The 21,950-nt window shown below is 45.1% G+C and overlaps 1 protein-coding gene across 2 annotated transcripts; it reads right to left on the bottom strand.

The window, feature by feature from the left end:
- Positions 1-1,671: 1,671 nt before the first annotated feature.
- Positions 1,672-18,218, bottom strand: LOC123075027 (ABC transporter A family member 7-like). Of its 2 annotated transcripts, XM_044497720.1 has the most exons (15): positions 18,158-18,218; positions 14,073-14,217; positions 5,790-5,912; positions 5,578-5,702; positions 5,335-5,493; positions 5,096-5,258; positions 4,887-5,012; positions 4,714-4,797; positions 3,939-4,297; positions 3,631-3,831; positions 3,424-3,533; positions 3,242-3,326; positions 2,954-3,082; positions 2,769-2,874; positions 1,818-2,690 (listed from the first exon to the last, which is right to left on the bottom strand). In XM_044497720.1, exons 2-15 carry the CDS (start codon positions 14,089-14,091, stop codon positions 2,575-2,577), a joined length of 1,905 nt encoding a protein of 634 aa, XP_044353655.1. In that variant the 5' UTR covers positions 14,092-14,217; positions 18,158-18,218; the 3' UTR covers positions 1,818-2,574. The 2 variants fall into 2 exon arrangements, with proteins under 2 accessions (XP_044353654.1, XP_044353655.1); XM_044497719.1 differs by lacking the exons at positions 14,073-14,217; positions 18,158-18,218 and having other exon boundaries at positions 1,672-2,026; positions 2,602-2,690; positions 5,790-5,931.
- Between the last annotated feature and the right edge of the window lie 3,732 nt (positions 18,219-21,950).

Here is a 21,950-nt window from a genome sequence, read left to right on the forward strand (position 1 = left end):
GTACAATGGGGGATATCCTCATAAATGTCTGCGGACACGTGAGCGACTCCAGTTGACCAATGCCCTTGAGATTCCCTAGCATTCGCAAGGGATACTAATACGTCCATTTTGCATCATGTTTTCGTACTGTTATTTGTAATGTTTTTATGCATACTAATGCTTTATGGAGTAATTCTAATGCCCTTTCTCTCATAATATGCAAGGTTTACACAAAGAGGGAGAATGCCGGCAGCTGAACATCTGGACTTGAAAAAACTATGTCAGAGTTACCTATTCCGCACATCTCCAAATGAGATGAAAATTTACGGAGAATCATTTTGGAATATATAAAAAATACTGGAGCAAATAACTACCGTAGGGGGGCCACCTGGTGAGCACAAGACACCAGGGCGTGCCAGGCCCCCCAGGCGCACCCTGGGGGGTTGTGCTTAGTCCAGCCCACCTCCGGTGCCCATCTTCTGGTATATAGGTCATTTTGACCTAGAAAAAAAAATCATGAGGGGACTTTCGGGATGAAGCACCGCCGTCTCGAGGCGGAACTTGGGCAGGAGCACTTTTGCACTCCGACGGAGCGATTTCGCCGGGGGAACTTCCCTCTCGGAGGGGGAAATCATCACCATCATCATCACCAACAACTCTCCCATCTTTGGGAGGGAAATCTCCATCAACATCTTCAACAACACCATCTCCTCTCAAACGCTAGTTCATCTCTTGTGTTCAATCTTTGTACCGGAACCTCAGATTTGGTACCCGTCGGTGACTAGTAGTGTTGATTACATCTTGTAGTTGATTACTATATTGTTTATTTGGTGGAAGATTATATGTTCAAATACATTATGCTATTTAATACCCCTCTGATCTTGAGGATGATTATCATTTGTGAGTAGTTACTTTTGTTCTTGAGGTCATGGGAGAAGTCATGTTGCAAATAATCATGTGAACTTGATATGTGTTCGATATTTTGATGATATATATGTTGTGATTCCCTAAGTGGTGTTATGTGAACGTCGACTACATGGCACTTCACCATATTTGGGCCTAAGGGAATGCATCGTGGAGTAGTTATTAGATGATGGGTTGCTAGAGTGACAGAAGCTTAAACCCTAGTTTATGCGCTACTTCATAAGGGACCGATTTGGATCCAAAAGTTTAATGCTATGCTTAGATTTTATCTTAATACTTTTCTCGTAGTTGCGGATGCTTGCGAGGGGGTTAATCATAAGTAGGAGGTTTGTTCAAGTAAGAACAACACCTAAGCACCGGTCCACCCACATATCAAATTATCAAAGCAGCGAACACGAATCAAACCAACATGATGAAATTCCCGTGTTCCCTCAAGAACGCTTTGCTTATCATAAGAGACCGTTTTGGCATGTCCTTTGCCTCAAAAGGATTGGGATACCTTGCTGCACTTTATTTACCGTTACCGTTACTTGTCCGTTACAAACTATCTTGCTATCAAACTACTCGTTACCGATAATTTCAATGTTTGCAGAAAATACGTTGATGAAAACCACTTTTCATTTCCTTCTGCTCCTCGTTGGGTTCGACACTCTTACTTATCGAAAGGACTACGGTTGATCCCCTATACTTGTGGGTCATCAGATACCCATAAGTATTGATTTATCAAGCCATGCTAAGCCAGAATCATAGGGAATTTCATACGGGCATTATAAATTGTTTATTCTCAATAAATTGAAGCAATAATCACTTATAAATTGGATATCTAAGCATTCACAGTGAAAACTCATGCTCCCTTGGCAACCTTGATGAAGACATCCTCCAAAGTTGTGTCAGTGAGGCCCCAAGCGTGTATATTGAAACGACATTTGGCACTCTCAACTTCATGAAAAACGTTTGCTATCTTCACCTCCTGCTTTGCTAGCTCAAATTTTTGTGTTCCAGATATGTGATATATCCTTTTTGCACTTGGCGACAAACGGTGAACCAGCCGGGCAACCTCTTGTTCATGTTCCAAAGATGTTGTCATTGTGAAGATGTAGGTGCCCCCATATCTAGCTTTTAGCTGCAAAACATAACAATAGAAAAATTCCAAGTGTCCAATAGATTAGAATAGTGAAAAAAATGTCACAACGTTCCCTGTCGAGAAACTATTTTTTTTGCGAACATCCATACTGAGAAAGTTGTCAATGAGTGCCCACTACCAGTGTACCTGCCCCTCTTATCTAGAGTGTCCAGTTTTGCATCAAGATATGTCTGAACTTTTTTCCCAACCAAAAAGAAATTTGTACTTGAAATTTTGCAAGAGAGCATGCGACTAGTACACCGTCCATAAAAACTATCTGATTTTTGGGTGCACGAGAAATATATATATATAATGCTAATATTATTCTAAAGTCTCTCGTATCCAACATCTATGTTGCACCAAAAATCTAAAATATTTTCTGTAGGCTATAGTATGCATGTGTTGTTTACCTGCAAAGTTTCAAGTTCAAATGTTATTTTACTTGGAACAACCAAAAATGAGAAGTTTCTATAGTGGGAGAGCGCAAATCTTTATAAAAGGTTGTATGGCAAAGATAGGAGGTGCATCTACATGGGGGCTCAAAAAATTCACTCTCTTCGGATAGGGTAATTTACCTCTTTTGGATTTGCAATGCATCGGAAACCACCATTAACAAAAATACCGAGTCTATCACATACTATCTCTGCCTCCTCCATTGAATGTGCTGCCAAAAAACATACTTGTGATTCACAATGTAGGTATATATCGAAGTAATGAAGAGATGACTAGGAAAGTTGAATACTTGTAAGAATAATGGCTCGGTTTTTCTTTGCCTCCTTCACAACACTCCACAGTTTATTTCTTGAGGCTGGATCTAGTCCAGTGCTTGGCTCGTCCATGAAAACAACCTAAGATATATGCAATTTTCAGTGACGGGTTCAATTATAGTTTGTCCAGCCGAGAACATAACATGAATCAAATTCGTACTTTGGGATCCCCAATCAAAGAGATTGCGACACTTAGCCTTCGTTTCATGCCCCCACTATACTTTCTCACTTGCTTATCGCCGATACCGCCATGGAATAGATTAACACTCTTCAGAGAATAATCAATTGCCTGATAGCACAACACAACTTACAATTCACATACTCATCTAGAATTTTACTACATGACAGAACCAATGAACGTAAAATATAGCACCACTTTTCACAATGAGATAAATAATAGTAATAATAATTATATTGGTGCACACATGTAAAAGTAGTATAACTATACCTTCAGTAATTCAACACCTTTAAGATTCTTTAGTCTCCCATAAAATAACAGATGCTCTTTTCCCGTTAATGTTTCCCAAAGTAAGCTGCATTTCATAAAGCAATAGCATTTTTGCAATATAGTGTGCATGGAGAGCTATGCCAAAATAATACAATTAGATTAATTTTAGATCAAGGTCTCACTCGTGTTGTGGGCAGACACCCATATTTGTGTAGATGGCATCCATATCAGTCCGTATATCCATTCCATGGACATAAGCAGTACCAGATGTGGGTGGAATGAGACCAGTCATCTATGAGAAAAGGAAAATATAACACTAATGCGTGAATATGTTGGCTCACTTTCGTTCAAAATTAAAAGTGGATGCACAGTAGGTCTTGTCACATTACCATACTGATGAAGGATGTTTTCCCAGCCCCATTCGGGCCAAGTATTCCAAAACATTGGCCTTTTGGGATGGCAAGGGACAACCCACGAACTGCAAGCTTGTCAGGGTTCCCATCCATTCCATGATACACCTTTTTTAGGTTATCACATATAGTAGCATAGTTTGAATTAGGTTCCAACAGAAGATGGTCAACTACCTCTCTCTAAAAATAATAAGAAACAAATTATCAACATATACATATATTGTCAGGGCCTCCCCATACAAAAGATGAATGGGTATCTTTAAGAAATATGCAATAGTTTAACCTACCTCTAGAGTAGCGTCAGGGTTCTCCATTTCAACTAGTACATTAGATCCTAGTCGCCCAAAGCTATATCTCTTGAATGATACTGCTCGCATTCTAAAACATTTAAAGAAGACTAACATCCTTTTTCGAAGTCTCCCATCCAATAATGAAACATTATCGAAATAAAATGCCAATGGGAGAAGTATTGCCCACTCGATAACCATAATAATCAATATGGTACGCATTCCATTGACCGGATCACTCAAATTAGCCCACTTCATACCACCTGTTCCATTTTCATTTCCAGAGAATGCACTAAACTCGTATAATCCTCGGTAAAGTGAAAATCCAGGGATCATCTGCATGACTACTATCGAACCCTCTGTATGTGAAAACAAAGCTTTCATGCATATGGTCTTGAGAAAGTTGTCAAATCTACTCTTCTGTTTCAACTTAATTGAACTTCTAGTTTTGTCTTAAGTCAACCTTTTTAAAATTCAAAAAAGGTGATGAGCAGTAAATTCAAAAAATACCAAAAAAATCTGAAATTTTGGGACATCAAAAGTGATCAAACATCCAATGTTCTTGCAAGTCTATTAAAAAATATTACTATCTACAACATCAAATATGTATTGTAAGGAAATATATTTGATGATGAATCTGATGAAACTAATTTGATGTTAAAGATGCTGATATATGTTTCTATAAACCTGGCCAAACTTATTCAATCTTGACTTAGGACAAAGTTAGAACTTCAATTAATTTTGTACGCAGGAAGTAAATAAGAAAGAAACGTACTCGGGAAACTTGTATCCTCAATGAAAAAATGCAGAAGAAACCCCCCTAGTAAACCAGAACCAAATACATAGATGTAACCAACCACTGCAGCATAACAATTTCTTAGATTAGTTAGTCACAGTATTATAAGCACTGCCTATTTACTTTAGGCCTTACATGTTTTAGACACTGACCTGTGGCTATTTTGACAGAAGAAAAGAAGGATGACGCGAAAAATGCAAGTACAATCTGCACATTTATGTGTATTAAGTAGAAAACAAACTGAATGCTATAGTCATTTTTTGTAAACAAACGCAAACCTGCACAAAATAAAACAGATTTAAAATAGAGTAAGTTAGTTTGCAACACATGCTATACCTTGATGAAGTTTCTAGACATTTACCTATCAAGGAGCCAAAAATGACAAACAATATCATATAGACAGCTGATAGACCGAAGAAGTAAGCATAATTTATCATCCAGTAAGGACCATCTTTCAAACCATGCATCTTCATCATAATTTTAAGCTTCTGTTGCTTCTCATACACGAGATATGTTAGCATAACCTGTAAATGGTATAGTACCAAATGATCATTTTACCCATTTTGAGAACTTAATTACAGAAGGTCGTCTCATACTCACCGGAAAGATTAGTTCCACAATCCATGTGAATAATAGTGTACTAAGAATAGAATTAATTTGAACTTTTAACTTTGATCCTACTTTAGGCATATCTTTAACATATTCGAGCAACATTTTCGCTCCACTTCCTTTGAGGAATTTGATGTATGCATTGGACGCCTATAAAAAAAAGTACAACTCATTTTAATAGTTGCAACACAAATGAAATGCACATGAAGTTGTGCAGTAGTTCAAAGCACATACCATGTTGACCAAGCGTGGAACTCGTAATATTGCAATGGGTGAATACGCAACCTTTCTGTTATAGGTAGAATTGAACCAAATATTAATGTCAAGACTGTCCTTGCTTGTGTTCAAGAAGTCGTAACCTGTGAAGGGAAAAATAATGCACGCAGAAGAAAAGGAGTCAAGGAATGCTAAACATTTTACCGGACAAGATCAGTAGATTATATCACCTGCAACAAATTCATTTGTCTTTCCTCCTCCACTTCCTCGTTGTCTATAACCCTTAAATAGTTCATCATTGATGACCGACGCACTTTTACGCCATAAGGATAAACCTTGAATGCAGTCCACATCTGGACATTCAAGGAACATTGGAAACAATAATATTAGCAGGCTGGGGATACAAAATATATGAAATCCTCCAATAACTTATTCTTGGAAAAGGAAAAAAACTCAAACGTCAAATTGTAGAAGTGCCAATTAAGAGTTCTGTAATGAAAAAAATTACTTGCTAACCAATCATAGCTTAGATCCTAGTTTTCTAGGGAAATGTCTCAAATACCAGCTACTGTCCCCAACCATTTATATCTTCATAGAGCACTTTAGGATAAATATGAGTATACAGATATTGTATGTACGTACAACAAGAACAGAAGATAAATATGAAGCATCACACACACACACACACACAGAGACTTTGCATGTTTGTTCAGATTAAAATATTATACAACTTATTGTATATACAACATAATATGATTCTTCTGTTGAAAGTTAGCTGGGCTTTCGGCTCATATAACAAATACTTCCGGGAAACAAAGGCCCATTAGTGCCTTCATGACATGGTCGAAAATTTAGTCCCACCAAACGAAGGAGAGTATAGTCGCGAAGGTTGGTTGTTTCATGATGCTGGTAGCTCGAATACAGTGGACTCGGCAAAGCAATGGACTAATCTATGGGGCTCACAGATTCCTTCAACGCTCAAAGTCTTTCTTTGGCGCTTGGCTAAACATTCGATACCCACCTTTGACGTACTGGAGCATAGAAACATGGCCGACTCTGCATGCTGCCCTCTTTGCGGGGCTCCTGATTCATGGCGCCATGCTCTTCTGGACTGCTCTCCAGCAAGATGTGTATGGGCATTGGCCAATGAGACGATGGTGCAGAAGATGACTGAAGTTACAGACACACATGCAAAGCAATGGATTTCAGCTATGCAGGACCTGTTATCGCACGTGGAATACACTGAGATGGTTGTGACACTTTGGGCAGTGTGGTATTCCAGAAGAAAAGCTGTTTATGAGCATGATTTTCAGGCACCCTTGGAAACACATCACTTCATCAGAAGGTATATTCTTGAACTGGGAAACATAGAACAGAAGTTGAAGCCCACACAAACAGTGTAAAACAGAATTTTGGTGAAAGAGCCATGGGTTAGGCCACCACAAGGTATATGCAAGTTTAATGTTGATGGTGCTGTATCAAAGAGAGGTAACAGAGGGACATCAGCTGTGGTGTGTCGAGATGATCAAGGAATTTATATGGGATCGTCGTCAATTACTTTTCCTGGAATTCTGGATGCACCTACGTTGGAGATACTTGCATGTAGAGAGGCACTAGCACTTGCTTTGGATTTTCAAATCCGGGAAGTCTTGGTGTCCTCGGACTGTTCTACAGCCGTCAAGGAGGTGAATGCAGGAGAGGCAGGACGTTGTGCTGCTATCATTAAAGAAATCAATGAAAGATCAAAGGAGTTTGAGAGTTGTATTTTCATTCATGAGAGAAGAAGCAGAAACCTTGAAGCGGATGCTTTAGCTAAATTTTCCCTTTCTTTGGATATAGGTAGACATGTTTGGTTTGCTCAACCACATGATATTGTAACGATTCCGGTGAACTTATTTGAATGAGAATCGTTTTTACCCCTAAAAAAAAACCAAACGAAGGAGAGTTTGAACAAACATATAAGAAACTATTTTCCACATCCTAGTGGAGCATGAGAAGGGAGTGGTACATATGTGCTCCTCCTCTGCCGCTCTACTCCCCACTCCTCGCGTGCAGATCGTGTCTTTTGCACGAGCCGAGCTTAGATTATGTCTGTGCGCTTTATCTGAGTAAATTACACCCATTGTCCTTGTACTAGTTGGCGCATAACTTGATGGTCCTAGAATTGGTGGAACGCTCCAACACATTCCTCAAAGACGAGAATATATTACACGTATGATCCTGACTACGTCACCTGATACGCACGGTGTGTGCGGGCCCACGTGTCAGCATGAGAGTGAGAAAGAATAGCAAAATAAATTACAGGACGGACTCCGCTCACTAGCGACCACACAGGCTAACCACAACGCCCAATTCTGATTCGCTAATACTCTCTCCGTCCCATAATATAATATAAAAGCGTTTTTTACACCAGTAGTAATGAGCTCAAAAGCTATAGGCGCTTGTGTACCTCTTCAAGCAATTATCATGACATCCCTTTTCTAACTGTTTTTCTTTTCAAGTTCATGTTTATTTTTATTTTTTCCCATTTGAAAAAATAAATGTAAGAAAAAATTACACTCACCATGAAACTTAAAGAAAGTGTTTGTGCCTTTGCAAAAAAACAATGATCAACATGTTTTTGAAAAACGTTTCCCTGTGTTAAAAAATTGTCACCGTGTATTTCAAAAACTTTTGTCGTGCATTTCACATGTATTAAGATAATATAGTGTAAAAGTATTCTTACATTTAAAGAAACATGTTGATTTTTTAATGCAGGTTGAACATTTTGATATGTTTATAGAATTTATTGCGAACCAATATGTTGTTGGATGGTTAGGAGGACAGTGGTATCCTAGCCCATCAGGGTTCAAGTCCTGATGCTCGCATTTATCCTGGATTTATTTCAGGATTTCCGGCGATGCGCGTTCAGTGGGAGAAGACGTTTTCATCGACTACGAGGCGCCTATAGTGACTTCGTAAAATCTCAAGATGATATGGTGGCTCAGTCTCTCGGAGGTGCTCATAGGGGTAGGGTGTGCGTGCGTGCGTTTATAAGGGTGAGTGTATGCGCATATATATGAGCGCTTGCGTGTGTACTATGTTCAGAAAAAGTACATTTATACTCCCTCCGGTCCTTTTTAGTCCGCATATAAGATTTGTCTGAAGTCAAACCTCGTAAAGTTTGACCAACTTTATAGAAAAAAACATTAACATTCACAATGTGAAATCGATATCACTAGATGCGCCATGAGTTAAATTTTCATATTGTATAACATTAGCATGGTAGATGTTGATATTTTTTCATATAAATATGGTCAAACTTTATGAAGTTTGACTTTAGACAATTCTTATATGCAGAGTAAAAAGGACCGGAGGGAGTAGAATTTATTATTATTACACAATAATTTTTAGTACACGCTGATTAGTTTTCAAAATACACAGTGTTTATTTTTTTAATAATTGTGCATTTAGGAGAATATACAATGAAGTCACAATAATTGTGCATGCTTGTGGTCCTATCAGAAGATACTAAAATAAACACAGACTTGGAGAAAATGAAGATGGTAGGTTAACCATTTTTCTGAAATCATGCTAAACATTATTCAAAATACATGTTGTTATTTTTCTAAAATAATTATGTATTTTAAAAGTACAACAAGGATACATAATAATTGTGCATGCTCGTGGTCATGAATGAAGATACATATATTTTTCTTACATTTCTTTTTTAAAATCCATATAAAATTTATGAAAAGTTCATGTTTACCTCTTCAAGATACACAATAACTAAAATAGAATAAAGATTTAAAATACACAATAATTATATATTAACAATTATTTTATTTCATTTGGGATAAATAGACACAAACCTGGGAAAAATAAAAAAGAGGTCCGCAAAAAACGCATTAGGACAATAGTAGCTCTCTAGCTATCTGTTACTTGCTCCGTCCCAAAATAAGTGTCTCAATCTTAGTACAACTTTGTACTGAAATTAGTACAAAGTCGAGACATTTATTTTGGGATGAAGGGAGTACTTAGCAAGCGCGGCTTGGTCTATTGGCTACATCGTGTTGTCAATTTGACAGGAGATCCTAGTTTCCAATCGGATGCAATTTAATTTTGCCATCTTATTTCTCTCGCATGCTGACATACGGGTCCTGCACATCTACTGCTGGTGTGTATCAGGGCATGACCAATGCATAGCCATAGGATGATGCCTTGCAGGTTATGTAGGATTGGATATTAGGAAAAGTAGGTTCGGATGGTGTAGCGGGATTCTCGGCGGGTGGCGGGTGCTTGAGAAGAAAAAATGTGGTCCGATGCAAAAAGCTGAAAAAGTTGAAGTGAAAAGTAAGGATGCATGTGTAGTGGGAGTCTACTTTCTATTCTTTGATGAGGCCCACTAGTAGTAGCTTGCGCTCAAGAGAAAAACTAATATAGATGCCTCAAGCTACTTTTTATCATGGGGCATTGTATCCATATGCCACCATTATACATGCCCCAGGAGACGTAGTTAGAACTGTAAGTGTAACATATTCTCCTCTTTTAAAACCTTAGGGCATTTCTAACCGATCCCTTATAACCGGTTAGAAGAGTAAAAAATTCGGTTTTACTCCTCTAACTAGTACCTAGCCAATCCCCAATCCGTCGTAAGGGAGTAAAAATTATACTCTGCCGTGATGAATCTCCCTATATTTACTCCGCCGCTTGGTGGCTGAGTAAAAGCCACACCTCTCCTCCATTGCCTCCCTCCTCCACTCCCGCGTCGCATCTGCGACAGGACCGCCCCTTCCACCCCCCGGCGGTACCCGCCCGCCGCCGCAGACGCTCTGTAGGCTCCATCGCTATCCTCTACCACTTGAATTTGTGCCTCCTCGTCCCGTCGTAGGCGAAGAACCGGTGGATCTGCGGCTGACTCCTCCGCCGTTGGATTTGGCGTTTTCGACCGCCGCCGACTGCGCCTTGCCATGGATTGGCCGGGAAGCAGACCGCACAACCCCAGCAATGCCTCCGCGCCGCATGCAGGTGCCGGCTCCGCCTCTAGCCACTCGAATCTCTCCTGTCGGCGGTTCGCCCACAAAGACACGCCTGACCGTCGCTCGGGCTCGGCGCTGGCCCAATGGCTCGTCGGCTCACCGTTGCCGGTCATACAGTGCGACGACTGCCCGAGGCAGGTGGTGCGCCGAGTTTCTACCACGCCGCAACATCCCGGATGGGTGTTCTTCAAGTGCAAAAGTAATGGGGTGTGTGCTTCTTTTGATTCGGTTGTTCACCGAATTCAGCGCAATTTCGGTAGCTCATTGTTTGCTCACATTTGTGTGTAGGATGGATGCATTTGGTATTGGAAAGAAGAATACATCGATCTATTGATAGCACGAAAATTGATAGATTTTCGTGCACTCATTGCTAGAATAGAAGCTAGAAATGAGACTAGAGATGAGATTAGATGCGAAGCAATGTCTACTTCTTTAGAATCGAACAAGAAAGAAGTGTTCAAGCTCGAGAAGCCGCATATCAACAATGAAGACATAGAGAAGATATTAATCCAACTAGTGGGAGCAGTTACGGAATTGGATATCTTTGAAATGTCTAATTGTGGTTCTTGTTTTTTTTGGTCTTGCTCTCGTAGCGAAAAATTGATGAATTATTATGTACTCCAACGTATCAAAATGCCGTTGAATAAAATAAAGAAGCAAAGAAATGTGTTTCGGTGGTCGAAAATGAAATGCAAAAGTTTTGTTTTGCTCCATTATATATAGGGGATTGACTAGGTCCGGCCAAAACTTAGTGGAGTAAATTTACTTCACTAAGGGTTTACTCCACGCTTAGAAATGCCCTTATTAGAGAATTCCAAGACTGCATTAGAGCATTCCAAGACCGTAATAGAGCATTCCATGCGTTGCTTGACTGTTTCACGAATTCCCTTGAACTTGTCGAAATCCTCTTCCCTTGAAATTGGTAGTTTGGGCCACATTCTTCCCTTGAACTTGTTGTAGTGGGGAGTATCATATATTAGCATCATGCATATGATACTAGTGTATGATATTTAACCCCCATAGTGCATAGTATCATAGATGATCTTATTTATTATCAGACATTACAAGGTGCAAATTATAAATGTGCAAGTGCCACTCTCAAATCAATTTAAGCTTTCGAACATGATGTAGTAATGTTTTTATTTGTTGACATCACATAGTAATTCGAAATGTTCATGATTGTCTCGATATTTCATCTTAAGTAGCTCTTTATTCTGAATTTTTGCATTTCTAAGATGGTCCTAGTCGATATGAGCCATCAACTTTTTATGATCCAATAGCTAATGTTACTATTACCTCTTGCAAGGTAAGATAATTTTACTGATTGTGCAATGCTATTATGGGATTTTTACTACTACAAATTAGTAAAGGAATTATTATTTGTATGGCTAACTACGTTAATTTTGAAGGTACACAAGGAAAGATACAAATTGCCTAATTAATGTTATGAGTGAAGTGCACCGGAGGTCCTCATAGTTCGAGGACCTATGTGACACCCTTGAAATAGTTTGAGGACCTATGATGCACTTCACTCTAATGTTATTGTGTAAAGAGATAGTAATCAATCTTGGAGTGTGCAGATTTTCCTTTCTACACAAGGGAGCAACGTGTAGTGTTTTGTTGTTGTTGTTAATGCGTGCACTCTAGTAGTCCAAATTAATAATGTCAGTTGTTAATTACTTCAAAAAGTATGATATTTTTACAGAAATGCACATGGTGGATATCACATATGTGGTTCTAGTTACATGAGTATATTTTTTATTACATGTAAGTAATTTATAGACAAATTACACTTCCACCATTTGTACCACATACATACACAAAAAATGTTGTTCATATTTAAGTATTAAAAATACTTAGATATCAAATATAATCACATGCGATTTTTCTTCCAGTACCAAAAGATATTTAACAGAAGAAAGAAAAATATCTCACTTCAAGATATAATATGTCCACGTACCAAATATTTTACTTTGAGAGACCATGCATGGTATATAAGAGCATCTACATGTGTACTTCTCAAACGCTCCATATATGTTCGGGTGGTCGGACAGACCGATCAGTGATCGGCCACAAAATATCTACCCAGCCGTATCCCTCATACCGGTCCTATATGTCCGGGCTGGCCTGCACCCCTCATATCTAGCCCATATCTGGTATGAATATGTGGAGGCCCAGACGTGCCCGGCCGGGCGCGTCCGCCACATCGGATACGGCCTACGCTGGCCTATCCATACCCCACATATATTCGTCTTGTCAGCATCTCAGACGAAGACGTAGCCACTCCACTCCACTCCGTCGCAAGCTCCGTTTCGGCAATCTTTGGCATCACGAGTAGCAGATCCGTGGACTGGGACACCGTCACATGCGGGGACGAATAGGAGATGGCCGTCCGCATGGCTGTCCGCCGCTCCCACGAGGAGTGCACCCGACCTTTGCGTCGGTGCAAATGGCGCTCGGATCCGCCATGGCTGGTGGCTCAAGGAGTGTGCCCTCTAGCTTGTCGGAAACGGTGAGGTCTGTCTAGCACCCCAGCTCCGATGTGACGGTGCTACCCCTTCGGTGGCTCCTCGGCCCCACGGGGCAGGGCTCCAAGTCGGAGGTCAACGCCGGCACGCATCAAGATCCGTCCAGTGTTATGGAGCGGCGTGCCCGCCATGCGAGGCAGAGGGCGCAGGAAGCCGCCACACCCATCGCGGGTGAGGCTTATCGCACACCGCCTTGGACGAGGAAGCCATCCGTGTCTGCATCCTCAAGAAGCGGAAAAGCAGGAGGACGCGCGCCCTTGCCAGGGGAGCAAAACCGGGCTGTCTATGCCATGGCTAGAGTGTCCCCTAAAGAGAAGGACGACAGCTACGGGTCGGACAATTCCGGTGATGAGTAGATTCGGCTCAATCCATTTTTCGTCTTCAACTGCTACTTCCGCGACAAAGACGACAAGGGCGGTGACAAGGGCAAGAAACCCGTGGATGATCTTCCATAGCTTAGTGTAGGGCATGCCAATTTTTGGTAGTACAATGACATGTATTGATGTAGTAGTGCATGCCAATTTTTGGTACTTTGATGGCATGCATGATGAAGTAGCTGGACGTTATGTTTGAGATCAAGATGTGTTTTACGTATTGATAGTTTACGATGCATATGATTGATGAATTTAAGGATTGCTAATAATGAGGTACCTGGTTGTGGAAGCGAACATTTAAGGGATGACCGATCACTGTCCGCACACGCGTCCGCGGACATTTTGGGAGCTGCATTTGCTAAGTCCAGCTATAAATGCTCTACGTCATTATTTGAAATAAGATAGCAACAAATATGTCAAAAGTATTCCATATCCATCTTGTGCTCACGATACTTTGGTGGTCGGTTTTATGCTTGATGAATCAACGACTAGGATTAAATTACTCTCTTGCCTCCAATGAACTGACGGAATTCCTAGTCATGCATTATATCTTGAATGAAATGCGGATGTCAGAAAAGGAGAATTCTACTTACTGAGTCGAAGGGGTATCATCCCAGCATTGACTGAAACATTTTGAGATAAATTGGACTGACGCCGAGGTTGGACAACATATAAAGTATCTTCTGAGATAAACGTTGGCTCTAACAGCTGTCTACGCAACGTCACTGTGTCAGAGCCCTGAGACAAAGAGATAGCTTTATACATTAGAACACATTACCATATCAATATAAGCTACTCCATCTGGCCTCAAATAAGTGTACATAAATTTTAAGATAGATTATAAAATGGAGTAAATGCATTGAGAAGGTGCATGTAAAAAGTGAGGAGACAATGTGTTAGGGCATGTATAATAGTTGATAAGATAGTCTTATCTTAAGTCTTGCATGTAATCTAGATATGACAAAAAAAATCTATAATGGGTCATCTCTTAGCCTTATCTTCAATAACTAGTAATTCCTAAAAACGTGGTGAGACGTATTGTGCTAAGAGATCATCTCTTGTCTTCTCTTAAAAAAGAGAAGACAAGCCTTTTCTTATGAGTTCTCTCTCCTCCACTTCATATTTATCCTACATGGCACTGCTACGATAGCACCATTGTACATGCCCTTAAGTGTTATTGTCATGATTCACCTGTGATGAGAGATAAACATTTTTTTTCTTTGAAGTACATTGATTTTTTTGCGAATACGTAAAGATTGCGTATCATTGCATTGATAGGAGAGGTGAAATAGTACAAAGAGACGGCTGCAGTGGCCATGCGTACACAAGTCGGCGCGGGCTCAAGTAGCCGGAGCAGTTAGAGGAGGGGCTGCTCGTCCCCAATACATTGAGCTAGAACCTATCTCTCAGAGATCATGATCGCCAAGCCGTTGGCACCGGCGCTAGCCCATAGGCGAGCGTCTTCTTGAATGGATTGAAGCAGACTCGCAGTGGAGGGTTGCAACTGATCAAAGATGCACCCATTCCGGTGCTTCCAGATCGCCCATGTGGTGAGGGCTATGATGGAGTTGAGCCCTTTTCGTAGAGCTATGGGTGATGTAGAGCAGGCGTCGATCCACCATTCCGCGAATGGTGTGTCCGGACTTGGGATCGTGGCAGTCGATCGGCACCAGGAGAGGACCTCGTGCCATATTTGGCGCGAGAAGGGGACAACAACGAATAGGTGGTGCATGTCCTCGGTGGCCTGGTCGCTTAGAACACACCGGTCGTTGTGAGGCAATCCCCGCCGGGCGAGGCGGTCTGCCGTCCAGCACCGATCTTGCAAGGCGAGCCAGATGAAGACCTTGATGCGTAGAGGGGCCCAGGTCTTCCAGGTAAGCTTCCATGAAGCGTCAGTCGTAGAACCATGGAAGAGGCTAGGTAGCAGGACTTGGCAGAGTAGGCACCGGACTCTGTCCACTTCCAGTGCAGCACATCCGACCCTGCCGTGAGGGTTGTGTGCTGCAATGCATGCCAAAGGTCGACGTACTGCACGAGGGCGGCCGGGCTGAGTGCGCTGGCAATATCACGCACCCAAGCGTGGCCGGGCAGACCCTCAGCCACCGTCCGGTCGCGACGACATCGTCTAGAAACCATTGAGAATACCAGAGGCGCGAGCTCTGAGATGGCCTTGCCCTTGATCCAAGAGTCGGTCCAGAACTTGCATGAACGGCCATCACGCACCTCCCAGACGGCGGTGGCTCTGAAAATCTGCATGGCCGCCGGGTCGTGAGGGAGGTGTAGCTGACTCCAGGGGCGCGATGCGTCTGTATGCTGGAGCCACAGCCACCGGGTGCGCAGGGCGACACCAGTGCGCTGCAAATCATGAATTCCCATGCCGCCGAGAAAAGTGGGGCGGCACACACGGTCCCAATTCACTCGACACTGTCCTCCACGTGCATCTTTGTGGCTGACCCATAAGAAGCCTCGAATGATTCAGTTAACCCGAGCAAGGATGGTCTTGTTGACGGCGATGGCGACGAGGATGTGGATGGGCATGGCGTAGAGGACATGCCTACAGAGTGCGAGGCGATCCCCGAGGGAGAGCATAGACCCGAGCCAAGTGGAAAGCTTCTTCTCAAGCTTGTCGACGAGCGGCATGAGATTGGTTGTCGAAGGCTTGCGAATGGAAAGCGAGAGGCCGAGATACTTCACCGGGAACTGGGCAATCGGGCAGGCCATCCCAGCCGCGATCGTGGCGATGTGCTCATTGGTGCATCGGATGGGCGAGGCCGAGCACGTGGCGAAGTTTGTGCGGAGCCCCGAAGCCTTGCCGAAGATGTCAAGCAAACAACGAATGGCGGGGATATCGCGGGTGTCGGGGTGGCAGAAAATGTCCACATCATCCGCAGAGGGAAACGCTCAATGCCAGGTGTCTCGTGGTCAACCGCTGGAGGAGGCCTTGCTCAACGGCTCGCTGGAGAAGTGAGTTAAGCACGTCGATGACAAGGACGAAGAGCATCGGGGAAATAGGGTCCCCTTGCCGGAGCCCACATGCATGAAGAATTGGCGGCCCAGGGACGCCATTGACGAGTACCCGCGTGGACGCAGTGGATAGCAGAATGGAGATCCACCCGCACCAGCAATTTCCAAAGCCTAGGTGCCGAAGCGTGTCAAGTAGAAATGGCCACGCCACCGAGTCAAACGCCCTCGCGATGTCAAGCTTGAGAAGCATCCGCGGCATCTTGAGGTTACAAAGAAGTCTAGTTGTTTGTTGGACATGGAGGAAGTTGTCGTGGATACTCCGGCCGGCAATGAACGCGCTCTGATTTGTGGAAACGATCTTGCCCAAATGCGGTGCCAGCCGGAGAGAGAGCGCCTTCGCGAATAGCTTCGCGATATGAGATGAATGAGACTAATGGGGCGATAGTCAAAGAGTGACGCCGCATCCTGCTTCTGAGGAAGAAGAGTGAGGAGCGCCTCATTGAGCCACTGGAAACCACGCCCGTTGAGCGCGTAAAGTTTGTCGAAGACGGCGCAGATGTCATGCTTGATCACGTCCCAAGCACTTCGAAGAAATTCAGCGGTAAATCCATCGGGACCTGGCGCCTTCCCGAGCGGCAAGCTCTTGACAGCAGCCCATATCTCATCCTCGGAGAAAGGCGCGTCGAGGCCGGAGAGGTCAAAGGGGCCAGTGTGGACCGTAGAGAGGTCAATGGAGAAAGGGCGCGGCTCCGCCATTCCAAGGATGCTGGTGAAGTGTCCGTAGGCGGCTTCAGCAAGCGCGGCAGGGTCAGAGATGGAGGTGTCCCCCACCTGTAGCTCAAGGATCCGGTTCTTCTGCTTGCGATGGGCGGCGTGCACACTGAAGAACTTCTGGCCCGCGTCGCCGTCCCGCAGCTAGGATAGCCTGACTCACTGGCGCGAGATCGAACGCTCGAGTGAAGCAAGGCCCAGGTAGGCCCCTTTGAGGCGTCGACGCAGCCAAGCCTCGGCTGGGGAGAGGGGTCACAAATCCTGAGCCGCATCAAGGCGTGCAATCAGCTCGCGAGCAACCAAAAGCTGTTGGGACACGTCCCCAATCTTCTTCGTGCTCCAGCTTTGAAGGCGCCGGGCGGTGGCCTTAAGCCGCACAACCAAGCGGCAGAACGGGTCCGGCTCATCGTCGGCGGTAGCCCACGCCTCGAGCATGACCTGCATGTAGCCATCGGTGCGCGGCCATAATCTCTCGAAGTGGAACCTCTTGGTGCCTGGTGAGCGCGCGGTGCAGTCCAAGAGAAGGGGCGCGTGATCAGATGCTGCGGAGGAGAGGCAGCGGAGCATGCAGTGCGGGTGGAGCGCCTCCCACGCGGAGTTGCAGAGGACCCTGTCGATGCGCGTGAGGGTCGAAGTGCCGCGCTCACTCGACCACGTATAACACCTCCCATGCAGGTAGATATCGCGCAGCTCCTCATCGGCGAGAAAGCGGCGGAAGCGGGACATGACACGATGATTGAGTCGGGAGTTATTCTTGTCCGCTGCCCCTGTGATCATGTTGAAGTCGCCTCCAAGGATCCAAGGGCTGGCGCGCAACGAGCGGACCTCGCAGAGGTCACCGAGTAGATAGAAGTATACTATTTTGTGGATAAATTTTCAATGCTAAATGTACTTATTTGAGGATGACGGGAGTAGGTGCCAATTAGGGTTGAAAGAAACTTACAGAGACAATATTGGAGAGTGTATCCAGATAGTCTGTGAAATTCAAAGGGGAAGACAGAGCAGGGAACAATTCACCCGAAAGACCTGCCGTTCAAATGCGCGAACATATTTGATTAACTTGAATTATGAATGAAACTAAGTATATATCATCTCCTACTGTAACCACGACAGATGACATACTTTCGGTGAGCGAGCGGTTGCTTCCGGTGACGAGGAAAGCAGCGGGGCAAGACCTGGTTACCCGGCATGTGGGTTCAGGCAAACCATTGGACGGCTGGGAGGCGGTCCGGACGGCCCGGGACTGAGGCCGGGGCACCTGAATCAGGGCCGGCCACCGTGGCGGGCTCAGGATCTGACAGTAAGCGACCTGGTCTGGCGTGGAGTGCTGGGCGCCGCACTCTGTCCTCCTGCAGCTCCCGTCGGCGGCCGTGTCGACACACGCGCAGCCGCAGCTGTACTTAGACGGGTCAATCCTGTTGTCGATGGGGCGCTGCATCAGGACCAGCAGCACGCAGACGAGGATCGGGTAAACGGTGATACACGCGTTCGTCTTCAGGTTCCTCTTCTGCAGCAGCCCGCCCAGCACATCAAACAAGACAACCAAGTCAAATGGCAAGGCGAAACAAGGCCATGCACGCGCTAATTTGCATCTCCATGCATGAACCGTATACAATACTCACCAAGATTCACAACCATATCGTCGTACCGCACGGATATAATTAAATAAACGACGGAACCCAGAAACGGGGGAAGAGAAGGGGCACCTGGAAGCACAGGTTCTTGCGGAAGAGGGCGTTGGCCTGCGTCGCGAAGCCGGCGGGGCCCCTCGAACCGGTGGACGAGTCCATTGCTAGACTTGGAAGAAGCTGAACGAGCTGCTAACTAGCAACTCTTGGTTTCGTCTTCTCCGGTTTTTTATAGCCTTCAACCTCCCCCCAACTCTGGCTCACGCCGGTTAGCTTTGCCTTTGCAACGGCCCGGTGCAATTCAATATGTTATATGCAGTATCAAAACATGTCAGTTTTTGGTTTGACTTGTGAAGTTTGTCAGAATAAACTACGTGTCCCAACTCATCGTGCCGTTCTGCTGCATGCACTTCTCTAGCATACAATGGGATTGAAACTTTTTTTCCCAGAGGAACATGGTCACGTTCCATGGAGATTTGAGATCTGTGAGGACAGGTGTGTTCAAGTAAAAAATGGCCTCGCACGCCGGGCACTCCGTGGTTGAATTAATGTTGAATCATTGACAGTTAGGCAGTTTTTTTTTTTGGAGGGAAGACAGTTAGGCCGTTGTTAACAAACAGTAAAACAGATGGGAAACGTTTTACGCCAGCGCCGGCCGAAACTTCGGCCGGCCGCATCGCGCTCGTCTATCGCATGCAATCCAACGGCCCGCGTTGATCACATGCAAGTTTGACCAATCACCCACTCAACCTCCTCAGCCTACGTGCGCCTGGGCCCGCCACAGCCCCTTCCTATTTCCTTTTTTCTCTGGTTATTTTCTTCCTCTCGCTCCTTCCTTCTTCTCTTTCCTACAGACAAGCATGGGAGACGACCATTGCTACTACACAGCGGTCTCTACCACATGGCGAGATGCTGCAACCGGTACGCAGCAGAGCTGGAACCGCACACCCGCAGAGTTGCAACCGTGAGCCGAAAAAGTACTGCCCTTTTGCTGGGACCGGCACCGTATTTTTGCTACAACCGGTGTCGCATTTTGCTACAACCAACCAAATTTTTTGCTGGAACCAACTATTGAAACTTCGTTGTTGTTTTTTGTTTTTGCTGGAACCATCGTTTGATTTTGCTACTACCTACGACTTCATTTGCTACTACCGGCGACGGCTTTTTTCTTCGCTAAATCATTCATGAAAGATTATGCAACCCGACGGCGTGCGACAATGTTTATTTATGCTACAAACGACACAACTTTTTGCTACCACCGGCAACGATTTTTGTTACCACCATACGCAGATGTGATTAGCACCATTTTTTTTATTTTTTGCTACAACTGCGTCATTCTGTTTTGCTGCAACCGGCAACCAGAAAGCTAAAATCGCTCAGAGTTTTGGCTACGATGGCGACCGAGTGGCGGCACCGGCGACTTTCTTTTGCTCGAACTGTAATTTTTTTTGCTACAATCGGCTGACTTTTTTCCTGCAACCGGCAACCAGAGGGGTAGTACAGTTTTTTTGCGAGCTCGTTGTGAGAGGTGCTGCGGCCGCTGGCCATGGCCGCCGGAGCCGTGGCCGCCATGACTGGAGCTGCGACCACCGTCATGTGGAGCTGCGACCGCCGTCAGGTGGAGCTGCAACCATGGGGACAGGCTACGGCATGCGTGGAGCCAGTGAGAAATACAGTAGACGACGGCGGCGAACTGCGGCGACCAGCGGCAACCGGCGGTGAGGGCGACGACCGGCAGCGGGGGCAGCAGTAGAGGAGGAGAAGACGCAGGAGAGGAGGAAGCAGCGTTGGGCAGTGCTTCAAGGCCTCACATCCATGGCGGCGCGATGGGGCTATTTTCTCATAGAAGAAGACGCTGGAGAGGGGGAAGGAAATCGTGCGGCTGCAAACGAACAGATCCCACGCTGCTGGTGTGACCGGCCGAAAGTTTTGGGCCGGTGCGCCGGCGCAGAGTACTCGCCAAAACAGATCCTCACAGTTATAAAAAGAAAAAACAGATCTTCACAGTTATCAACAAAATAAAACAGATCCTCACACTGTGCGGGTCCGTACATACTGGGAAATTTCAAGACTTTTTGCCTGGCTGACCTCGTTTGTGTGTGCGGAAGCAGGCCTAGAGTACGTCCCGAGGCGATGGACTCCATGAGGAAGACACACAAGGTGCACCGTCTCCGTCGCGGACCTCCGCCACGTGCTCAACTCCGCAGCGGCGGCAGAGGGGTGGTACGGTTAGGGTTTCCTCCCTTTGTCCCTCCTCCAAGAGAAAGCGGCTAGAGTTTCTGCCTCCCGTCGACGGCGCCGATCTCCCACGTCTCCTGTGGCCTTAGGATCATGGGTGCGCGATGGATCCCGGCCCTTGCCGACGGGTAGGGCTCCGTTTTCAGGTGCTTTTTCAAGTTTTGTTAGGATTTGTGTCTTGCTCAAGAAAACGAGATGGCGGCGGCTTCTTGAAGATGGAATAAAGTTCTCCGCGTCTAGCCCCGTTTGAATGGTGTGTCTAGCATCGTCGGAGGGCGTGTGGAGTTGTGTCTCCGGCGGATCTCGCGAGATTTGGTCGGTGGTTGTCTTTGGTGGATCCGCTCGGATCTGGCCTTTGTTCGTCTTTGTTCATGTGTCTTCAGGTTGGATCCTTCTGATCTAAAATTCTCTTCATCGGCGGTGGTTGCTGTTCTGGGGCGTTGGTCCTATGAGACCTTAGCACGACGACTTTTCGACTGTCTACTACAACAAGGTGGGCCCGGCTCCGGTGAGGGAGGGGCGATGACGACGGCGCGCCATCGGCTTGCTTCAGTGCTTGTAGTCGTCGCTAGGTGGTCTATGAATCTGGATGTAATTTTTATTATTTCTGGTATTCGTTGTACTACCATGATTGAAGATGAATAGATCGACAGTTTCCCGCAAAAAAAGAGGGGCGGTACGCGGTAGAGGCAGAGCCCCGGGGGCGGAGCTGATGGTGGGACGCGGCGGCGGTGATGGATTTGGGGTCGGAGGGGAGCGAGGATAGCCACCAGATTTTACTCGGCCGCCTTGAGGTCGAGTATTTTCACTCGCCTGAGGAGCCAAGGAGTAAATTTTTTACTCCTCTAACCAAACCGGTTAGAGGAGTAA

Source organism: Triticum aestivum, chromosome 3D (genome assembly GCF_018294505.1).
Source record: "Triticum aestivum cultivar Chinese Spring chromosome 3D, IWGSC CS RefSeq v2.1, whole genome shotgun sequence".
In the NCBI taxonomy this organism is placed as follows: domain Eukaryota; kingdom Viridiplantae; phylum Streptophyta; class Magnoliopsida; order Poales; family Poaceae; genus Triticum; species Triticum aestivum.

Coding starts and splice junctions, on each gene's coding strand:
- LOC123075027 (XM_044497719.1), bottom strand. CDS start 5,931: ATGTTCCTTGAATGTCCAGATGTGGACTGCATTCAAGGTTTATCCTTA. Junction 3,327..3,423: donor GGTGTCTGCCCACAACACGA/GTGAGACCTTGA, acceptor TATGAAATGCAG/CTTACTTTGGGAAACATTAA. Junction 2,875..2,953: donor CTTTGATTGGGGATCCCAAA/GTACGAATTTGA, acceptor CATATATCTTAG/GTTGTTTTCATGGACGAGCC.